The sequence below is a fragment of the Pipistrellus hanaki genome (assembly GCF_964339955.1).
Source record: "Pipistrellus hanaki genome assembly, chromosome: 1".
Lineage (NCBI taxonomy): Eukaryota > Metazoa > Chordata > Mammalia > Chiroptera > Vespertilionidae > Pipistrellus > Pipistrellus hanaki.
This window is the reverse complement of record NC_140503.1, coordinates 117528350-117551249: the sequence shown is the minus strand read 5'-3', so window position 1 is coordinate 117551249 and position 22900 is coordinate 117528350. Positions and strand designations below refer to the sequence as shown.

Below are 22900 nucleotides of genomic sequence, written 5' to 3'. Positions count from 1 at the left end.
ATATATAGGTTGAAAATTTGATTACTAGTGTATTCATTTGTTTTCAGATGTTAACTTTGTGGACATCAGTAGATAAAATTACATGTTCCAAATAATCATGTGGAAATAGTACATTATCCAAAAGATTTCATAACTGAATTTGGGACTTTCATTATATTTTATTTATTTAAAAATACATCTTTATTGATTTCAGTGAGGAAGGGAGAAGGAAAGAGAGATCGAAACATCAATGATGGGAGAAAATCATTGATCAGCTGCCTCCCATACATCCCCTACTGGGGCTGTAGCCTTAAACTGGGCATGTACCCTTGACAAAATTTAACCCAGGACCCTTTAGTCTGCAGGCTGACACGCTATCCACTGATCCAAACCAGCTAGGGCAGGACTTTTTCTAATAGCAATAATTTACTTAACTGAAGCAGTCATTGAGTTATGTTTTTAAATATAGTTGACAAATCACTGTACTATTGCTCTTTAGAATTATTCTTTTAATATAAATCTTATTCCATGCTTTTGCATTTACAGTTTTAAGGAGCCTTATTAATTTTATTTATATATTATAATTGATAATGTTTTTTTTTAAATATATTTCATTGATTTTTTACAGAGAGGAAGAGAAAGAGATAGAGAGTTAGAAACATTGATGAGAGAGAAACATTGATAATGTTTTATGAAAATTATGCTTTTCATGATTTATAAACTGTTTTGTGAAATACCACCAAAAAAGCTGTGGGAATAAGAAATTCTACCTAATAAAAGAGTAGTATGCAAATTAACCACCACTCTGCTATACCCACAAGCCACACCCACCAGCCATGCCCCACCAGCCAGTCAGAGCAAGTATGCAAATAAATAACCCTTCTGGTACAGCCACAGAGAGCAGGAGGGAGGCTTGGGTTTCCCTGGCAATGGAAGAAGCCAAGCTTTCTGCCTGCCCTGGTCAGCCTAAGCCTCCACTCAAGGCTACAAAGTTTCAATTATGGAAAGTTAAATCCAAACAGAAATGGCGGCTGCCACAGAGCAAGCAGAAGGCTTGGCTCTGCTCCAGGCTACAAAGTTTCAATTGTAGAAGGTAAATAAATTCCAGCTACCAGGGCCTCCACTTGGGTCACCAGGGAGTGTGGCTGGCCTGCAAACCACCACAGGCCCCTCACTCAGGCTGCCCCATGCCCCAAGGGAACTCCCATCCTGATCTGGGACACCCTTCAGGGCAAACCAGTTGGCTTCCACCCATGCACCAGGCCTCTATCCTGTCTAATAAAAGAGTAATTGCAGATTGACCAACACACAATATGGCTGCTCCCATGTGGTCAAAGATCTTGCCTCCAAGTGGACACAAGATGGCCACCACAAGATGGCCAGCAGGGGAGGGCAGTTAGAGAGACCAGGCCTGCAAGAGATGGCAGTTGGAGGCAGTCAACCCTGCATGGGAGGGCAGTTAGGGGTGACCAGGCTGGCAGAGGAGGGAAGTTGGGGGCAAACAGACTGGCAGGAAAACAGTTAGACATCAATTAGGCTGGCATGGGAGTGGATAGGGTGATCAGGCTGGCAGGCAGAAGCGGTTAGGGGCAATCAGGAAGGCAGGCAGGCGAGCAGTTGGGAGCCAGCAGTCCTGGATTGTGAGAGGGATCCCAGATTGGAGGTGCAGGCTGGGCTGAGGGACATGCCCCTCCTCCATGCACGAATTTCATGCACCAGGCCTCTAGTTTTATAATAATTTAATAGGATTTTAGCTTTGAGGGAATAGAATAATGTGGTTTGAAGTAAATAATCTATGTTTTTATATATAGTTTATTTTGATTTATAATAAAAAATATAAAATTTTGTTTTCTGTACAGTTTTACAGGCTGCATTGTGGGGGTTTCCAGAAAATCAGCCAGTATTTGAATAACTTGCATTATGTCTGTTGAGTTTAAATATAGATCAGTGTATGTTAGTCCCACATTAACCACGGGGCATATGTTCCGAGACCCCTAGTTGATGCCTAAAATCGAGGATAATACTGAAACCTGTATGTACTGTATTCTTTTTTTTTTATGTACATTCAGACCTTTTCACTTAAAGTAGGGTGGGGAACCTTTTTTCTGCCAAGGGTCATTTGGATATTTATAACATCATTCATGAGTCACAAAAGATTATCAACTTAAAAATTAACCTGCTATATTTGTTCAAACATTTAATTAAGTCATCCCTAACACCTTGGTAGGTCCAGATAAAATGATTTCGTGGGACATATGGCCTGGGGGTTGGGCATTCCCCACACCTGACTTAAAGGAAGCACATTATACCTTTTCTTTGACATATTGCATTGCCATCAATCACCAATTGATAACTATTTATTTGAATGCCTTAGTAGTTCATATATCTTGCTGTTTAAATTTGGTGATTCTAAATTTGCCCCCGGTTGTACAGGTGCCTGAAAGTGGTTATTTCCTACTTTACTTTTGTGCCCTATTAAAAATAATACCATAGAACTCTAGCCGGTTTGGCTCAGTGGATAGAGTGTGAGCCTGCCTACTGAAGGGTCCTGGGTTTGATTACAGTCAAGGACACATGCCCAGGTTGTGGGCTCAATCCCAGTAGGGGGTGTGCAGGAGAGCCAGCCAATCAGTGATTCTCATCATTGATATTTCTTTCTCTTTTCCCTCTCTCTTCTTTTCTGAAATCAATAAAAATATATATTTAAAAAAATAATACCATAGAGTGAAAGAACATACAGTTTATACTAATCCACAGCTTTCTATTTTATTTATTTACCATTGGTGTCCTTAGTTTTTAATGCACAATATATAAATTGTGTAAAATTTTACATGAAACTTAGTTTTCAAAATGAGAACTATTTTTGTTGTTGTTGATCCTTTGTTGATGATATATTTTCATTGATTTTTAGGGAGGGTGGAAGAGAGAGGGAAAGACAAAGAGAAACATCTATGTGAGAGAACACATCAATTGGTTGCCTCCTGCATGAGCCCTGACCAGGGCCTGGGCAGGGGAGGAGCCTGCAAGCAAGGTATATATATGCCCTTGACAGGAATCGAACCTGGGAACTTTCAGTCTGCAGACCGATGCTCTATCCACTGAGCCAAACCGGTTTTGGCAAAATGAGAACATTTTTAAGTTTTTAATATATTTGAAACTTTTCTAGAGGTTATATACAATAAGTATGTAATTAATATAGATACTTTGGGAGTCTATAAATGAACCTCATATATCAAAATTATCAAAATATTGTATTATTGGTTAGTAATTTAGATCAGCTTAAACAATTTGTGATTTCACAAGATTTGTTTCTTTTGATTACAGATTCTTGAAACAATGCCAATGACTGAGAAAGTTGAAGAATTGCTACATGTCATAGGTCCATTTTATGAAATTGTAGAGGACAAAAAAAGTGGCAGAAGTTCTGATTTAACTTCAGGTTGGACTATTTTACCACATTTTTAACTCAGCAACTAATACATTATGTTACATTAATACTTATATGTGTAATTTTTTTTTTATTCTCACATGCCAGTCCGACTGGAGAAAATCTCTAAATACTTAGAAGGTAGGAATAGTGAAATCCATGTAAAATTTTGTTTAAAATTTACATATCAATGAATTCTGCACAAATTCATATAACTTATAAGATTGTCACTCAAGAGTTTTAATCCAAGCAAATAAACTGCATAAAGTTCTAAAATATACCTGGGGGGGGGGGGGGAGCGGGGAGTGGCTTAATAGTTAAACGTTGACCTATGAACTAGGAGGTCATGGTTTGATTCTCAGCCAGGGCATGTCCCCAACTGTGGGCTTGATGGGGGTGTGCAGAAGGCAACTGATCAACGATTCTCTCTCATCACTGATGTTTCTCTCTCTCCCTCTCTGAAATCAATTTAAATATACTAAAAATATTATAAAATCTTAAGTTTTAACTCTTAAGTTATTGAAACATGATAAGTAGTTCACTTAGTATGTATAAAATTGTAACAGAATTCATAGTTTGTTTTTTTAAATATATTTTATTGATTTTCTACAGAGAGGAATTGAGAGGGATAGAGAGCCAGAAACGTCGATGAGAGAGAAACATTGACCAGCTGCCTCCTACACCCGCCCCACTCGGGATGTGCCTGCAACCAAGATACATGCCCCTGACTGGAATTGAACCCAGGACCCTTCAATCTGCAGGCAGACACTCTATCCACCAAGCCAAACTGGTTTCGGCCAGAATTCATAGTTTTATTTTGATGGATTATATTTTCTATTTTGCTTTATACGTATATTATTATCAATATGGCTGAAATAATTTTTAGCTAATTTTAAAATGCTGTATTTACTTTAAAGTGTTAGGTGTTTTGTTTTTGTTTTTATTTCTAATCCTCACCTGAGAATATGTTTTTATTGATTTTATTTATTTTTAAAATCATTATTATTTAAATATGTTTTTATTCATCTTCTTAGAGAGGGAGGCAGGGAGAGAAAGGAGAAACATTGATCGCTGCCTCCTTCATACCCCGTGCTGGGGATCAAGCCCACAGGCCTGGCATGTGCCTTGATCAAGAATTGAATCCACAGCCTTTTGATGTACAGGATGATGCTCCAGCCAAATGAGCCGCACAGCCAGGGCAAGTGCTTGGTTTACTGCAGCCTAGCAAGCTAGAGTAAGGCATCGGGGAATTCACTTAGCTTGTGTTTTATTTATTCTTTTTTAAAATTTTTTATTGATTCCAGAAAGGAAGGGAGAGGGGGAGTTAGAAATATCAATAATAATTTATTTTTTATATTTATTATTGATTGACTTTATTTATTTTAGATATACATATATCTTCTTAAATCTTTATTATTGAAAATATTATATAAGTCTACTTTTTTTTCTGGCCAGGGTCTGTGTCTTTTTGTGTACTCCATAAATAATTGAAAGTTGTGTATCTTTTATGTATTAGCAGGAGTTGAATATGCACATTTGCTGGCATTAATTTTAAACATTTGATCTTGAAATTTTATTAGAAAGCAGAGTGAAATGAACCAGTAAGAGTCAATTTAAATGGAAATTTTATGTTTTAATATATATGGTGCCCTAGCTGATTTGGCTCAATGGATAGAGCGTCAGCCTGAGGACTGAAGGGTCCCAGGTTTGAATCTGGTCAAGGGCACATGCCTGGGTTGCAGGCTCAATCCCTAGTAGGGGGTGTGCAGGAGGCAGCCAATCAGTGATTCTTTCTCATTATTGATGTTTTTCTCGCTCTCCCAATGAAATCAATTATATACATACACATATACATATACATATACATACATATACGTATACATAAACATAAACGTAAACATATATATGTGTGGTATCCTTTTTATCGTCATTCCTATTTATAAGACATCTTTTACTAATTGATGGCAATTACAGTGTTTCAGGACAGTAATTATCATAAGGCCTGCAGTTTGTGTCTGCCATAACTGATGATATAGGTATAGATATAGATATAGATATAGATATAGATATAGATATAGATATAGATAGAAGCCTAAGCAACCAAATGACCGAATGACTGGTCATTTGGTCAAATGGGCATTACTCTGTACCATACCTTCTATATCTGATTTATTCAATTCAGAAAGAATATTAAGTGTTTTTCTCTGAAGCATGTTTTTAGGATGCAGATGGGCATAAATCTGGACCTGCTTTAGTACTGTCCAGCCTATTGGCCAGAGGCAGATGCTTATTTATTTTTTCAGAGATAGATATTTAAACAACTAATTATAAAAATAAGGAAGAGTGAATAATAATAATAGTGGTTCAGTTCTACAATTCCTTACTTTTAATTTAAAAATTATAAAAGCTTGATAAACTCACTAGAGGCTTGGAGCATGTATTTGTGCACCAGTGGGGTCCCTCAGCATGGCCTACCTGGACCAGGCAGAAACTGGCAGTTCAACACTGCCTCCCATTTCTGCCTGCTGATTCTGCTCATTTCAGCCCTGCTGCACCTGCCACAGGCTCGTGTCCAATCAGTTTCAATCGGGAAAGGCTCGTGCTGCTGCAGTTGTACTCGCCAGTCGTGAGCCCTGTGTTTGGCACCCTTTGGTCAGCTGAGCAGTGCTCCCGCTGAGGGAGCACACTAACCACGAGGGGGCAGCTCCTGCATTGAGCCTGGTGGTCAGTGCACATCACAGCGACCAGTCATTCCGTCATTTGGTTGCTTAGGCTTCTATCTCTATCTCTATCTCTATCTCTATCTCTATCTCTATCTCTATCTCTATATCTATATCTATCTATACCTATACCTATATCTATAATTTGGCATATATATAAACTTGTCCTGACATGAACTAATTGAGGGACAAACCCTAAATTAAAATGACATGAAGCTATTTGAAGTCTTTAGTTAGTCTATCTAGAACTATTCATATATTTTGCTGGAAAAAAATCTTAAGTTTAAAAAATATTTTTTCATTGAATTTTAGAGGGAGAGAGAGAAGCATCAATGTGAGAGTGGAACACTGATGGGCTGCCTTCTATACACCTCCTACTGCGGATGGAGCCCTTCCACCTACCCTGAGGCATGTACCCTGACTGGTAATCAAATCGGTACCCTTCCAGCATACAGGATGATGCCCAGCCAACTGATCCACACTGGCCAAGGCTTAATTTAAAAAAAAAAATTTTTTTAATGAGAGCTGCCTACATTCTGTTGTGTTATGTAATATACAGTATATATAGTGTATTACCTTTACAAAGTTAGAATACTCTGTATTTTGAATCATATCTGAGTCTAGGGTGGTAAGACATTGTAACATAATCCGTACCATTCTAATGTACATTTATTTATTTTTTATTTATTTATTTTTTAAATATATTTTATTAATTTTTCACCGAGAGGTGGAGAGAGGGATAGAGAGTTAGAAACATCGATGAGAGAGAATCATCGATCAGCTGCCTCTTGCACACCCCCCACTGGGGATGTGCCGGCAACCAAGGTACATGCCCTTGCCCGGAATCGAACCCGGGACCTTTCAGTCCGCAGGCCGACGCTCTATCCACTGAGCCAAACCGGTCCCAGCTCTAATGTACATTTAGATTGTTTCCTCTTCTGATCTTCAAATGCTGCTGAACTTGATGATGTTCACATGTCATTCTATATATGTGGAAGTATAAAATAAGAAATGGTATTTAAAATATAATTGCTGGATCAAAAAATATGGGTGTTTGTTGGGTGTTTACAATTTTGTAAAATATTGCCACATTGCAGGACAGTTTTCCTTTTGACTTTTTTGTTGTTGCTGTTGCTGATCCTTACCCAAGGATAATTTTCCATTAAATTTTAGAGAGAGTGGAAGACAAAGAGAGAGGGGAAGACAAAGAGAAACATCGTTGGGAGAGAAACACATTGATTGGTTGCCTCCTACAAGAGCCTTGACCAAGGCCCAGGCAGGGGAGGAGCCTGCAACTAAGGTATGTGTCCTTGACCAGAATTGAACCTGGGAACCTTTGGTCCAAAGCTCTATAATTATATATCCGAACCTGTTTCCTTCAGAATTATTCTATTATTTGTAAACTAGAGGCCCAATCCATGACATTTGTGCAAAGGGGGGGAGGGTCCCTCAGTCCAGCCTGTGCCCTTTCACAGTCCGGGACTCTTGAAGGATCCTTAGTGCTGCTGTGGAGGCAGGAGCTGCTCCTGCTGCTGCGCATGCCAATCATGAGCCTGCCTTCTGGCTGAGCAGTGCTCCCCCTGTGGGAGTGCACTGACTACCAGAGGGCAGCTGCTGCGTTGAGCATCTGACCCTGGTAGTCAGTGTGTATCATAGTGACTGGTCATTCCTCTATTCAGTCGATTTGCATATTAGCCTTTTATTATATAGGATCACAGCCTTATTGTATGTTATATGGTTAGAGATTAAATGGTCATTTTTATATTTTAGATCTTGGTAATGTTCTAACTTCTCCTCCAAATGCCAAAACTGTTAATGGTAAAGCTGAAAGCAGTGATAGTGGAGCTGAGTCTGAGGACGAAGAAGCCCAAGAAGAAGTGAAAGGAGCAGAACAAAATGATAATGGTAATCTTTGGTTGGTGGGATAATAATTTTACATTAAATAAGATAAAAGGATATGGAGAGGCTTGGGCTGATTTGGCATTGTAGGAAGTGGTGGGATGTAGGTTGTTGACCCTATATCCAGGTTTTTGTGTTCCAAAGGGATACAGAAACAGCCTGCCTTATCCATAGATGGAATAGATGTCTATTGAAAGCTAATAAGAATAGGCCATTCTTCCCAATGTGATGCTGCTCTAGAAATATACTAGTGGCCTGGTGCATGAAATTCATGCATGAGGGAGGGGGCTTCCCTCAGGCTGGGCTGCACCCTCTCCAATCTGGGACCCCTTGGGGATATCTGACTGCCAACAGTTGTACATCCCTCTTGCAATCTGGGACTGCTGGCTCCTAACCACTCACCTGCCTACCTGCTTGATCACCCCTAACCACTACCTGTTGGCCTGCTTGCCCCCAACTGCGCCCCCGAGCCGGTCTTCTTGCCCCCAACTGCTCCCCCCTTGCTGGTTTGATTGCCCCCAACTGCTCCCCCCTACCCCCCCCGCCAGCCTATTCACCTCTAACTGCCCCCCTGCCCGCCTGCTTGCCTCCCAACTCCCCCCCTCCTCGCCAGCCTGATCACCCCCAATTGCCCTCCCCTCCTGGCCTGATGGCCCCTAATTACCTCTGCCTTGGCCTGGCCAGTATAGCCTTGTCCAAAAGGACATCTGGAAGGTCTCCCAGAATGTCTCCCAGACTAATTAGCAAATACCTTTTCAAAAAAAATATATATTCCATTGATTTTTTACAGAGAGGAAGGGAGAGGGAAAGAGAGCCAGAAACATCGATGAGAGAGAAATAGATGAGAGAGAAACATTGATCAGCTGCGTCCTGCACCCCCCCCACCCCCCCACTGGGAATGTGCCCGCAACCAAGGCACATGCCCTTGCCTGGAATCGAACCTGGGACCCTTGAGTCCGCAGGCCAACGCTCTATTTACTGAGTCAAACAAATCAGGGCAGCATACTACCCTTTTATTAGTATAGATTTCTGTAGTGCATTGTTTCCAATATGAATATGCATATGTTGTCAAGGAGAGGAGACAACCATACTCTGAATATTTTGTCAAGAATAGCGTGGAATCAAGAGAATAGGATTCAAGTAGAAGGTTTTTTGTTTGTTTGTTTTTTAACCCAAGGATATGAGTGTTTTTTTTACTGATTTTTTTTTTTTTTTTTTTTTTCCCAAAAGAGGGATAAGGAGAGAGAAGAAGAGGGAAAGGAACATTGATGTATGAGCAAAACATCTATCAGTTGCCTCCTATACTTACCAGGTATTGATCCCACAATCAAAGTATATGCTCTAACCAGGAATTGAACTGGTTACCTTTCAGTGCACTGGCTGACTTTCTAACCAACTGAGCCACATGGCTAGGGAGGGCCAGGTAGAAGTTTTGACAAAGAAGGAAGATTGGAATCATGGGGCCCTGAATTGGAGGGTCTTTATTAGAAAGAGTACCAGTGATTCTTGGGAAGACTGTTTTAGAAAGGGGGCAGAAAGATACTAATACAAACTGCCTGGTTTAAGTTTGCCTTCTGATTCCATTAAAATAAGACAAGTAATACTTTCTTTGAAGGATCTCTTTATTTGCTATATGTACCCCTTTGTACTGCTGGGTCTCATAGAACATTTTGCTCATCCTGAGAGAGTGTGAAAACCTTGAGAGATTATCTCTCAAAGGAGGTCTGGGAAATTCACAGCGAGCTGAAGCAGTTTTGAAACGAATACAGTTTGTTTGAGTTGTCAGCATGTAAAATACCCCTTTTCTATAAGCACCCCATCTCTCTGCTCCTAGTAGGAAACCCTTCAAAGGGATTTTGGGTAGGTTGATATCAGAACAGTGTATGCAGAAGTTGACCTAATGTGAACTTTTATGAATTTCTACATTTTCACATAAAAGATAAGAAAATGACGAAGAAATCCACAGAGCATAAGAATTTGGAAATCATTGTTGCTAATGGCTACGATAAAGACAACTTTGTTCAGGATGTACAGAATGATATCCATGCTAGTTCTTCTCTGAGTGGCAGAAGCACTGAAGAAGTAAAAGCTGTAGATCAAAACTTGGAGCAAACTGGTAAACCTGCTGTCTGCATTCACCAAGGTATTCTTCCATATTTATTTGTTGAGTCTGTTTCCTATGAATAAGATATTCTTTTAATAATTTCAGGATATTTGGAGCAATTTAGAATTTAAAATCTCTTACTAATAGTATAAAAGGGTTTATTTATATTATAAGGGCTTATATTTTTGAAAGACTGAATTAGGGCTAGGGTTTTTATGTTTTTCATTGAGATTTAAATTTGTTTTTATATAGCATTTTAAAATAAAATTTTGAAATTTTTTTCAATTGATTTGAGAGAGAGGAAGAAAGGGGAAGAGGGAGAGAGGGAGAGAGAGAGAAAGAGAGATAGAGAGGCACATTGATGTGAGAGAGTAACATGGAACAGTTTCCTCCTATATACTCCCCAGGCGGGTATTGAACCCACAACCTGGATATGTGCCCTGACCAGGAATCAAACCTACAGCCTCTTGGTGTACGGGATGACACTTCAACCAAGCCACACTGACCAGAGCAAATTTTGAAGGTTTTTAAAAAATATATATTTTATTGATTTTTTTACAGAGAGAAGGGAGAGGGACAGAGAGCTAGAAACATTGATGAGAGAGGAATATCGACCAGCTGTCTCCTGCACACCACCTACTGGGGATGTGCCCGCAACCAATGTATTATACATGCCCTTGACCGGAAATGAACCTGGGACCTCTCAGTCTGCAGGTCGATGCTCTATCCATTGAGCCAAACTGGTTTTGGCCAAATTTTGAAGTTTTTACTCTTATTCCTGATGTTTCTTTTAGCTTAAAACTCTTGATTATAGGATACCTTTATCCTCCAATCAGCAAGGTAAGCTATATTCTTTTCATATTTTAGGGATGAGCCTATAATATATATATGGTGACTTATTAACATTATTGCAATTCAGCCAAGTAAGCAAGAAATGTAATTTCTAAATGGTACAATCAAACTGGACAATAGTCATCTAACTTTAGGCTTCCTAGCTGCTATTCAGTTTTCTCTTATAAGGTTACTGAGTTCTATAAGGTTTGATCTGGGCAGTATTTTTATATAATTCCATGGTAAAATACTTCGATACCTTTTCATATAAAAATTATCAAATCAACTTAATGTTTTGATAAGTTAAAAGAAAAAAAAAGTGTGGCGATACCAGAGAGAGGAGGATCCAAGATGGCTGCTCAGGTAGACACCTAACCGCAGCAGCACACAACAATTTCAAAGGAATACAACTAAAATGTAGAGTGGACATTGCCCAGAGCTACAGGTAGTCGACTGACTGAAAATTCTACAACAAGAAGGAAAGAGAAAACCAGAAGGAAAATCAGAGGAGCTGAAAAAGCCTAAGGTACAGAGACATGCTGCGCGCACGCAGGCACGCACACATGCGCAGAGAGGACGCAGCCGGAGAGGAGGAGAAGGCTGGGTGCCTGCCTGGCGTTCTCTAGCAGGAAGGAAATAAAAACCCCGGCCTGGGCTGAACCCCCGAACCGGCAGCACTGAGCCCCAGTTATGGGCCAGACCCTGGGGATCCAGGCTCAGGCAGGGGGAGACGGGGCTGTGAGGCGGAATCCCAGGGGAGCGGCGAAAAGCGGAGCCCCCGGAGTCGCGCACATTGCACGCAGAGGACGAAATGTTGACTCTGGTGCTGGATTACCCTAGCTGGAAGAAACAAAACTTCCGGCTGTGCTGAGCCCCAGTTCCAACTGCTCTGAACCTCAGTTCTAGGCCAATCCCTGGGGACCCAGGCTCAAGCAGAGGGAGACAGGGCTGTGAGGCAGAGTCCCGGGGGAGCGGCAAGGGGCAGAGCCCCCAGAGTCGTGCACATTGCGCTCAAGGGAAGGAATGTTGACTTTGATGCGGGATTGCCCTGGAGGGAAGGAAACAGGAGCTCCGGCCATGCTGGGCCCCAGTTTTGACTGCTCTGAACCCCAGTTCTAGGCTAGACCCTGGGGACCCAAGCTCGGGCAGGGGGAGACAGGGCTGTGAGGCGGAATCCCAGGGGAGCGGTGAAAAGCAGAGCCCCCGGAGTGGCGCACATTGCGCGCAGAGGACAAAATGTTGACTCTGATGCTGTATTGCCCTGGTGGGAAGAAACAAAGCCTCTGGTGGTGCTGAGCCCCACTCCCGACTGCTCTGAACCCCAGTTGTAGGCCAATCCCTGGGGACCCAGGCTCAAGCAGAGGGAGACGGGGCTGTGAGGTGGAGGCCTGGGGGAACGGCGAAAAGCGGAGCCCCTGGAGTTGCGCACATTGCGCACAGAGGACAGTCTGTTGACTCTGATGCTAGACTCCCCTAGCGGGAAGGAGAAAAAAAGCTCCAGACTGAAGGAACGCGATGAGGAGCAGGAGCCCCTGCCGGACACCGGCCAGCCGGGCACCAGCAAGGAGCTGGGCAACGGGGCCCCCAGGGGGGTTGCCCCTGGGCCTTCGTCCGCTGAGCGTGGGCCATGGAGCCGAGGCTGGGGGCTGCTTCCTGGGCGGCGCTGACCCCTGCAACAGGCTGAAGCCACTCAGGAGCCCACGGAGAACAAAGGGGTGCCACAGGCCAACCTGCTGAACTTCTAGGACAAGGAGGAAGAAACCGAAGAAGTTTTCAATGTGAAGAAATCAAGTGAGAGCAAAAGATAGTAAAATTACTTAAGAAAGAATACAAAGAAGATCGTGAAAAATCGAAGATTAAGACAGAACTCAAGTCAGCAGCCAACATTGCAACATAAATGCGTTTTAAAAAAAAAAAAAAAGGACAGAAGGTTGGAATGGCGGCGGCCAGGCCTAGAGTGGCCAGGCACAAGGCAGTGGCAGCTGGGCCCGGAGCAGCAACAGCCATGCCCCAGAGCAGCAGCAGCCAGAACCAGAGCAGCAACAGGCATGCCTGGATTAGCCAGATCTGGGGCAGTGGCAGCCATGCCTGAGGTGGAGGCGGCCAAGCCCAGGGTGGCCAGTCCAGGAACACCCAGGCCCGGAGCGGCCGGGCCCAGAGTAGCTGGGCCCAGAGCAGCCGGGTTGGGAGCAGCCAGGCCCGGAGCAGCAGCTGCCAGGCCGAGTGCGTCCAGGCCCGGAGCTGCTGGGCCCGGAGCAGCTGGGTCCAGAGCAGCCGGGTTGGGAGCAGCCAGGCCCCAAGCAGCAGCAACCAAGCCCGGAGCAGCCAGGTCTGGAGCAGCCAGGTCTGGAGCGGCCAGGCCCGGAGTTGCTGGGCTCAGAGCACCCGGGTTGAGAGCAGCCAGGCCCCGAGCAGCAGCAACCAAGCCCGGAGCAGCCAGGTCAGGATCTGCCAGGCCTGGATCTGCCAGGCCTGTAGCGGCCGGGCCCAGAGCAGCTGGGTCGGGAGCAGCCAGGCCCTGAGCGGCCAGGCCCGGAGTAGCCGGTCCCAGAGCAGCCGGGTCGGGAGCAGCCAGGCCCGGAGCAGCAGCTGCCAGGCCCGGAGCGGCTGGGCCCGGAGCAGCTGGTCAGGAGCGGCCAGACCCGGAGCGGCCGGGCCCAGAGCAGCAGGGTGGGGAGCAGCCAGGCTCGGAGCAGCAGCTGCCAGGCTGGGAGCAACCGGGCCCAGAGTAGCCGGGTCGGAAGCGGCAGTGGCCAGACCCGGAGCAGCTGGTTGTGGAATGGACCAGAGCAACAGAGGCCGGGCCCGGAGCAGCCAGGCCCGGAACAGCTCACTCCTCGCCTGCCTCCACCCCAAGGCTGCCTCTCAGACATGGCTGGAAACTTTTGGGGGAACTTGAGGGTCTGCTGAATCAAATGAGGAAGGCTTAGATCTGAATGTGTTGAGTTATTATAGCGCTGGGGTGTTAATCTGTGAGTGCCTTGTGTGGGCTCTGGATGAGGTAGGTTGAGCTATTTGGAAATGTCTTTTGTGTGAAGTGTATCCTTGGGCATGTGGAGGTATTATTGATTTGAGAAAATGCTAAGTAACTGATTTACTATCTGAAAAATTTAAAGTTATGAAAGTTTAAGGTCTCTTCCCAAAAAGAGGTTTTAAAGCTAACACCTTAATTTTAATGGAGAAAGGGAATGACAGGCCCTTCCCACCCAGAACAGGTAATCCAATTCCAACCAGCAGCTACGTTTAAACAATGTGTCCATTTACACTTGAATGGCTACACCTTTTGATAGCCTAAGGGCAAGTTTACATGTAAACAAGTTTGCTCTCAATTCCCAGGGCAGAAAAAAAACAAGGTTTAAAATTATTAGATTTTAGCCGGACCGGTTTGGCTCAGTGGATAGAGCGTCGGCCTGCGGACTGAAAGGTCCCAAGTTCGATTCCGGGCAAGGGGATGTACCTTAGTTGCGGGCACATCCCCAGTAGGGGGTGTGCAAGAGGCAGCTGATCGATGATTCTCTGTCATCGATGTTTCTAACTCTCTATCCCTCTCTCTTTCTCTCTGCGAAAAATCAATAAAATATATTAAAAAATAAAAATAAAAAAAATTATTAGATTTTAAAATTTATTCTTAGAAGTGTAAAAGTTTATTAATAAAAAACACACAAAACAACAACAACAAAAAAAGGAGATTGAAAAACCTGATAAACAATAATAGCTGTTCATTGTAGTAGAGTCGGCGATATGGGAGGGGAGTGGACTGACTGTTCTCCGGGAAATGGAGGGAGGAAGAGACTGAACATAAACTGTGCACCTATAGATGAGGACAATGGGGGGTGGGGAGGGGGCGTAGGGTGGGGTGGGGACCTGGTGGAAGGGGGAAGAAATGAACCTTTGTAATAATATGAACAATAAAGATTGATTTAAAAAAATAAATAAAATAAAAGGGGGAAAAAAAAAGTGTGGCTTGGTAAATCAAATTTGTCTCCCAGCATGAAAATAATATAGAGCTAATCAATTTTGAAAAAAAGGATAAATGCATTTTTTCTTCAGTTAGAGAATAATTATTCTATCTCGGCATTTTTTCATCTTTAGATATAAATGATGATCATGTTGAAGATGTTTCAGGAATTCAGCATTTGACAAGTGATTCAGACAGTGAAGTTTATTGTGATTCCATGGAACAACTTGGCCAGGAAGAGGTAAGAACAACATTAAAAAAATTCTTTATTGTTGAAAGTATTACCTATGTCCCTCCCCACCCCCCCATTAACTCCCTACAGCCCCTCCCTGCCCTCTGCCCCAGACCATCACCACCCATTATCAGTGAAAAATGACGTTTTTTGATTGGCAAGTTTTCAAAGTGGAATATCAGAGTTTGATTCATAACTTCTTTTTGTTTTTAAATATATACATACTAGAGGCCTGGTGCACGAAACTCATGCATGGGGGGGAGATGTCCCTCAGCCCAGCCTGTGCCCTCTCCAATCTGGGACCCCTCAAGGGATGTCTGACTGCCCATTTAGGCCTGATCCCGGTACCTGGATCAGACCTAAACGGGCAGTCAGACATCCCTCTCACAATCCAGGACTGCTGGCTCTCAACTGCTCACTTTCCTGCCTTCCTGGTTGCCCCTAACTGCTTTTGCCTGCCAGCCTGATCCCCTCCAACCATTCCCATGACTGCCTGATTGATGCCTAACTGCTCCCCTGCCAGCCTGGTCACCCCTAACTGCCCTCCCCTGAAGTCTTGATCGCCCCAACTGTCCTCCCTTGCAGACCTGGTCTCCCCCTGGGTTCCCCAACTGCCCTTCCCTGCAGGCCCAGTAGCCCCCAACTTCCCTCCTCTGCCGTCCTGGTCACCCCTAACTGCCCTCCCTGCTGGCCATTTTGTGGTGGCCATCATGTGTTCACATGGGTCCGCCATCTTTGATCACATGTGGCAGCCATTTTATGTGTTGGAGTGATGGTCAATTTGCATATTAGTCTTTTATTAGATAGGCTATAAAATTTCAGAGAGGAAGGGAGAGGGAGAGAGAGATAGAAACATTAAAGATGAGCCAAAACCGGTTTGGCTCAGTGGTAGAGTGTCGGTCTGCGAACTGAAAGGTTCCAGGTTCGATTCCGGTCAAGGGCATGTACATTGGTTGCGGGCACAACCCTGGTAGGGGGTGTGCAAGAGGCAGCTGGTCGATGTTTCTCTCTCATCGATGTTTCTAACTTTCTATCCCTCTCCCTTCCTCTCTGTAAAAAATCAATAAAATATGTTAAAAAAAAGAAAAAGAAAAAAGAAACATTAAAGATGAGAGAGAATCATAGATTGGCTGCCTTCTGCAGGCACTACACTGGGGATCGAGCCCTCAACCTAGACATGTGCCTTGACTGGGAATCAAACAGTGACTTCCTGATTCATGGGTTGATGCTCATCCACTGAGCCATCCCAGGCAGGCTTGATGTGTAACTTCTGTTAATACCAAATGTACATGCTGTTCATCACTTTTAAAACTTACTTCTAAAATTATTAAACATTTATTTTAAATTTTCTTTTGTGAATAAGAAAGAATATTCAATTCCTGATTATTCAAAATAATTTAGTTATTATGGTTTATAATATTTGTAAATATTCTGAGAGAGGTAGGATGGGTAGGCAGATAATAAACTTATGCTAGTCCCTATGTTTAAAACATTGATTAACATTTAAGAAAATTAAATAATTTTGAAACAAATCTGTACTTCACATTGACTTTAATATGTTGAACTGAAAGTTTGAGTTGAAATTCTTTTCAAATTTTAGTTAATTAAGATTCAGTATTGGAAGCTCACATTTGAAAAAAAATTATTAAAACTGCATGAATTAAAACAATTTTTTAACATTTATTTGAAAGAAACATTTATTTGTTATTCCACTTATTTATGTATTCATTGGTTGATTCTTGTATGTGCCCTAACTGTGGATTGCAGTCTTGGCATATCAGGACAATGTTCCAACCAATTGAGCTACCTGGCCAGAGCAAAACTCCATGTTTGTTTGTTTTTTTATCCTCTTTGACAATTTTTTCTGTTAATGACTAGTGGTTTTGACAGCTGTATTTATGTTTGGTGGTTTTGAATCCTACCACTATTTTCCTCCCCATGTTCTAAAAGTTCAGGGTACCTTATAGAAAATTATTTCTCTTTTGCCTTCCTGAAGAAATGATTTTAACTTTTTCTCTTTGTGTTTCCTCTTTTAAAAATGTTATAATGCATCTAAGTTTACCTCTTACCTTTCCAAAAAAATTTTTAAAATATATTTTTATTGATTTTGAGAGAGAGAGAGAGAGATCAATCGATTCATTGCCTCCCCTACCAAAGATCAAACCTGAAATCTTGGTATATGCCTGGTTAGGAATTGAACCAGCAACCTTTTGTTTCATGGGACAATTATCAACCAACTGAGCTACTCTGGCCAGGCTACTTTTTTCTTTTTATTTTCTTTATTTTTTTTAAAAAAATATATTTTTATTGATTTCAGAAAGAAAGGGAATGAGAGAGATAAATAGAAACATCAGTGATGAGAGAGAAACATTGATTGGCTGCCTTTTGCATACCCCCTACTGGGGATCAAGCCTGAAACATGGGCATATGCCCTTGAGCAGAATCAAAGCTGAGAGCCTTCAGTCTGCAGGCTATGCTGTATTCACTGAGCCAAACTGGCTATGGCTCCTTTTTTCTTTTTAAAAATGTTTGATTGGAGAAGGTTGGTGATAAAGACCTGGATGAGTTTAATCAGTAAATATTTGGTTACTAGATTCTAGGTTTGCTCCTATCCTATTTAATAAAAGCCTAAAATGCTAAGTGTCTGATGGTCGTTTGACCATATGACCAGTTGCTAGGATGCACACTGACCACCAGGAGGAAGATGCTCTGATCGGTAGGTTAGCTGGTTGTTGGGGTCAAGCTGACTGTGACTGGGTGAGATGGGCTGGTCATGCCCTGGAGTCCTCACATGGTTCCTCCCTGGCCCTGATTGTGCACCATTGGGGTCCTTTGGCCTGGCAGGCACCCTCTTGCAATCCGGGACCTCTTGGGGGATGTTGGGAGAGCTGGTTTTGTCCCGATCCCTGCAAGCAAGGCCAAGACACCCCACTGGTGCACGAATCTGTGCACCGGGCCTCTAGTTTTCTCTATAAGTCAGTTGATAGACTAAACTCCTTCAGTGATCTCTCCCTGATCTGGCTTCTACTTATCTTTTTGGCCTCTGTTCACACCTCTCTCACACTTGGGCTTTGCCCATACCTACCCTAGCCTTCCCTCTGTTCCTCTAATAAGTTCTGCAAAATCATTTGGTCTGGCCCTGCCAAGGCATTAGGAGTGACTTATTTAAGTATTTGACCAAATATAGCAAGCTTTCTTTAAGTTGCTAATTTTGTATGGCCTGTGAATAATTTTATAAATGTCTAAGTGGTTCTTGGCAGGAAAAGGTTCCCCACCCCTCCTCTAATATGCCAAGCCATTTCCCCTTCCTTCTTCCAGCACCAGCATCTTTGCATTCATTTTACTGGAATGCAATTCACCATCTTTGCCACTTACACAGTTTACTTCTTCACATCCTTTAAACCTAATGCAGATGTCCCTTCTTGAAGGGAATCTTCTTAGATAAGATGCAGCCCCACCACATCATCCATCCTCACTAAGAGTAGGTTAATTATAAGTTGTCACCCACAAATTTCCTAGGTGGGTACTTAAAAAAAATATATGTAATTTCTGTGATCAATTTTGGAGTCCTTAAGAATCAAGTTCACTGGGGATGAGCATGGAAGTCATAGGTAAAATAAAACAAGAGTAAAAACAGCTCAGAAGTGATAATAGTTGTAACAGAGTGATTGGTACTCTATTTTAATATGTTTGAAATTTTCCATAATAAAAAGTTTAAAAATAAGATTATAGTCTGTGGAATGTTTCTTTCTCATGTTGCTTCTGTAATAGTTTTCTTTACTTTTTTTCCTTCTTCCCCAAAAACATTGAATTCACTTATATTCTATGAACAATTACACCATCATTATTATTGCTCTGTAGTTGTTATCACTTTACAATGAGTTCCTTTTACTCTACTTTCTTATGACTTCTAGAATAACATGAAGAGCCATTATTTATTTTATACACAAGCTTCATCTATTTCTTATCCATTGAGGTATTAGTCAATCTGCTAATATAATTAATTTTTTAAATTTTCTGATTTTTTAATTTAAACTCATTCTTTTTTGTTTGTTCGTTTTTGTTAATCCTCATCTGAGGATTTTTTCCCCATTGATCTTTAGAGAGAGAGAGTGGAAGGGAGGTAAGAGGGAAAAGAGAGGCAGAGACAGAGGCAGAGACAGAGAAACATAGATGTGAGAGACATCAATTGAGTGCCTATGGCATGTGCCTTGACCAGGGCTAGGAATGGAATCTGCAGCCTAGGTACGGGCCCTTGACTGGGAATCGAATCAGTGACTCTGGTGTACAGGCCCACACTGTAACCACTGAGCAACACAGGTCAGGGCTAAGCTCATTCCTTTATAAATATATATATTTTTATTGATTTCAGAGAGGAACGGAGAGGGAGAGAGAGATAGAAACCTCAATGATGAGATAGAATCATTGTCTGTCTGCCTCCTTCACACCACCTACTGGGGATCAAGCCTGCAACCTGGGTATGTGCCCTTCACTGGAATCAAACCCAGAACCTTTCTGTCTGCAGGATGACGTTCTATCCACTGAGCCAAACCAGGTAGGGCAAAGTTTGAGATTTTTGAGAGATCAAATTATTAGCAGTTACTACTTTGCAGAAGCTGAAAACAAACCATGTTCTAGAATAACCACTTAATGGAATAGATAATGGTTTGGAAGTACTGTTCTGAAAGAAATCGATATTTGAAGATATGAAATATATATATGTATAGTAAATGAAAAAATATATATCAGTACAACATTTAGAATTTTATCAGATGAGTTAGATTTCTAAGGTAAGAGAATAAGAGAGAAACATTTTAGATTTTTTTCCGCTTTTATACATTCTCATCTATTAAGCAGTACTTTTCAAATTATAATGGGGAGCTTGTGATAGTACAGATGCTTGGGCCTGAATCCCAGGTTTTCTCATTTTATAGATCTGTGATGGGATCCACAAATTTACATTTCTAATCAGCTTTTAGTTGATGCTCATGCTGCTGGTCTGCAGACCACACTTTGAGTATCACATAAAGCAGGGGTCTTCAAACTACGGCCTGCGGGCCACATGCGGCCCGCAGAGGAGTCAGATCCGGCCCGCCAGGTTTTTTGGGCAGTGAGCGCAGCCGAGGTGTTACAGTAGGAATTAGTAGTTCATATAGTCCGGCCCTCCAGCTCTCTGAGGGACCGTGATCTGGCCCCCACTTTAAAAAGTTTGAGGACCCCTGACATAAAGCATAAGGAGCTAGAGTTCTACCAGAATGGGAGATGTGTGTAGGGGATTGATATTTATTAGTTCCATTTCACCTTTTCCTTGCTTTCATAGAGTAAATTTGTTTTCTGTTGCACTGAGAAGATAGAAGCCCTTAGGATGTTACTCCAACTTCACGTCTTTGACTTACTGAATCTAAGCTACACCCATTCAGTCTTTGTCACCTTCCCACCTTAAGCCAATTTCTCTAAAAGGTATCATATTTTCTCTCACTTCTTTGGGAACCTTCATTTTTTATACCTTCCAGACTATTCCAACCAGTATCGCTCTTCTGGTTCTTTATTTTTCTCAAGCTATTATATTTCTTCCATCGGAAAAGACTCTCTGAACCTTCTGATGCCTTGTAAATATTGTCTTATCTTCTTCCTCCCCTTTGTAGTCAGGCTTTCTGTTGGTTATGTTCATTCATGATATTGATTCATTTCATATATATATCATCATGTCTTTGTTGCTAATTTTTTGTTTGTTCGTTGCTAATTTGAATGGATGCTTTACTTTTCCCATCTCACTTGAATATCATTAAACAATATTAACTATTTTGTCCTTGAAAATACTTCATTGGTTTCCATTACACCATTTTAAAGAGCTTCTTTTTATACTTCTTAGTTCCTTTGTAACCTTCCTCTGTGAGTTTTTCTTCCTCTTGTTGACCTCTTAAATATGGCGTTCTTCAAGTCATATTTATTTCTACCTTGGTTTTAAACATCAATGACATGCTAATTACTCTCAAAGTGATATCTTCAAGCTGTATTTCTCTTCTGAATTCTTACTGCCCTATTAGACATCTCGCTTACGAATCTCAAATTTTTTACTTATCTATAACATACCATTGTCTCTTTTGTCCCCTAAAGCTCCTTATCCTCTATATTTCTCTTGGTGAGTTTCATATCTAGTCTTTTCCTTTCCCTTACTCCCCACATTCAGTCTTCAAGTCCTATAGATTCTGTAATCTCAAAAGTTCTCAAATCATCCTCTATCCCACTACTATGATATTGGTACACGCTGTCATCATTACCACACTTTGGAATTGGCTTATACGCATTTGTTCTGCAAGTTTTGTAGTTGTTTAAACAAAAGAAATTTATTATCTCATAGTTCTAGAACTTTAGGGAGGCTAGAAATCTGAAATCAAGTTATCAGCAGAGTTGTGCTCCTCAATCTGTTCCTTGCTTCATCCAGCTCTCCTGGCCCCAAGGGCTCCTTGAATTGTGACTTCATCACCCCAATCTCTACCTCCTCTTTCCTACGCTGTTCTTCAAGTTTTAGTTCATATCATTTCTTCCAGAAACGCTGTCCTGACCAAGCCCAGTATGAGCTCCTATAGCATTCTTTGTGTATCTTTTTCACTATACTTATCAAACTATGTTGTAATCTCTCTTCTGCTAAGACTAGAAGCCTCCTGCAGCGATTCTCTTTTTTCATATTTATCCTTAAAGTTTAGCATAGTAACTAGGCTAAAGTAGACATTTAGATGTTTCTTTGATGAATAAGTGACTCATGAGAACAATTTATTGCTGTAATTTCTCAATTCTTTGTTCATGGATGATTCATTTCTATCCCATTTTTTCCCTACATATAGGAGGCAGAATATGAATTAAAGAATTTTAAATAAAAATACTTTTATTAAAACATAAAAATATTTTATAATAACAGTAATCCATTAATAAGAAAACTTTGTGGTGTATAATTTGTTTGTAGCTTTTAATTAAGTCTTGTTTTAAATTTGTAGTCTTTAGATAGCTTTACATCAAACAATGGACCATATCGATATTACTTGGGTGGTGATCCCAATAAGCCCTTGGAAAATTCTGGTTTTCCTGAAGATGTTCAAATTTCTCCTGGAAATGGCAATATTGGGGAGATGCAGGTGGCAGCAGTTGAAGGAAAAGGTGAAGTAAAGCATGGAGGAGAAGATGGAAGAGGTAACAGTGGTGCGCCACACCCTGAGAAACGGGGTGGAGAAAATGAGGAATTCTCTAATGTCAGAAGAGGGAGAGGTGTGTATTCTTTATTTCTCTCTTTCTTTTCTTTTCTTCTGACCTAATTAGCAAAATAATAGGTTCTAGATTGGAAAAACATTACAACTATCAATTTACAAAGGAAATGTTAAAAGTTATCTGTACATAACATCTGTCCATTTTTAAAAATTTCTAGTTCTCCTTTTACTCCACAAGGCATAGTGGTGTTTTCTCTAAAAATATGGGAAGGGGCATTTCTATATTTATATTTTTTTATGAAATTTTTTGAGGCAGCCAACTTTCATCCCCTGAGTAATCACTTAGCAGTTCCTCCAACTGTGCTAATACTTATTTTACTTCTTTTGATAATAATTAAAATTCTTGGTCTTTTTTACATTTCTTTACTTAAATTAAAAGATATTTAACTGACAGCTCAGATACATAAAATGTTAGAACAGAGATAAAAGAATATTTAACAATAAAAAAGTAAGCATTAAGAATAGTAATGTGATGAGATAATAGAGTT

At 41.5% G+C, this 22900-nt stretch overlaps 1 protein-coding gene across 15 annotated transcripts in view; it reads left to right on the top strand.

Annotated features, from left to right (window-relative positions):
* Window positions 1-22900, top strand: part of ACBD5 (acyl-CoA binding domain containing 5) — a gene marked incomplete at its 3' end in the record, with an annotated part of 63328 nt that overhangs the window by 18838 nt on the left and 21590 nt on the right. For 8 of the 15 annotated variants that reach the window (XM_084868777.1, XM_084868765.1, XM_084868764.1 and 5 more), the window contains 6 exons: window positions 3304-3418; window positions 3515-3547; window positions 7897-8031; window positions 9965-10168; window positions 15053-15159; window positions 22146-22413. In XM_084868777.1, coding sequence (XP_084724903.1) covers window positions 3304-3418; window positions 3515-3547; window positions 7897-8031; window positions 9965-10168; window positions 15053-15159; window positions 22146-22413 — 862 coding nt within the window. The remainder of the gene's footprint in view (window positions 1-3303; window positions 3419-3514; window positions 3548-7896; window positions 8032-9964; window positions 10169-15052; window positions 15160-22145; window positions 22414-22900) is intronic. The other 7 variants (XM_084868767.1, XM_084868766.1, XM_084868768.1 and 4 more) reach the window with 1 other exon arrangement.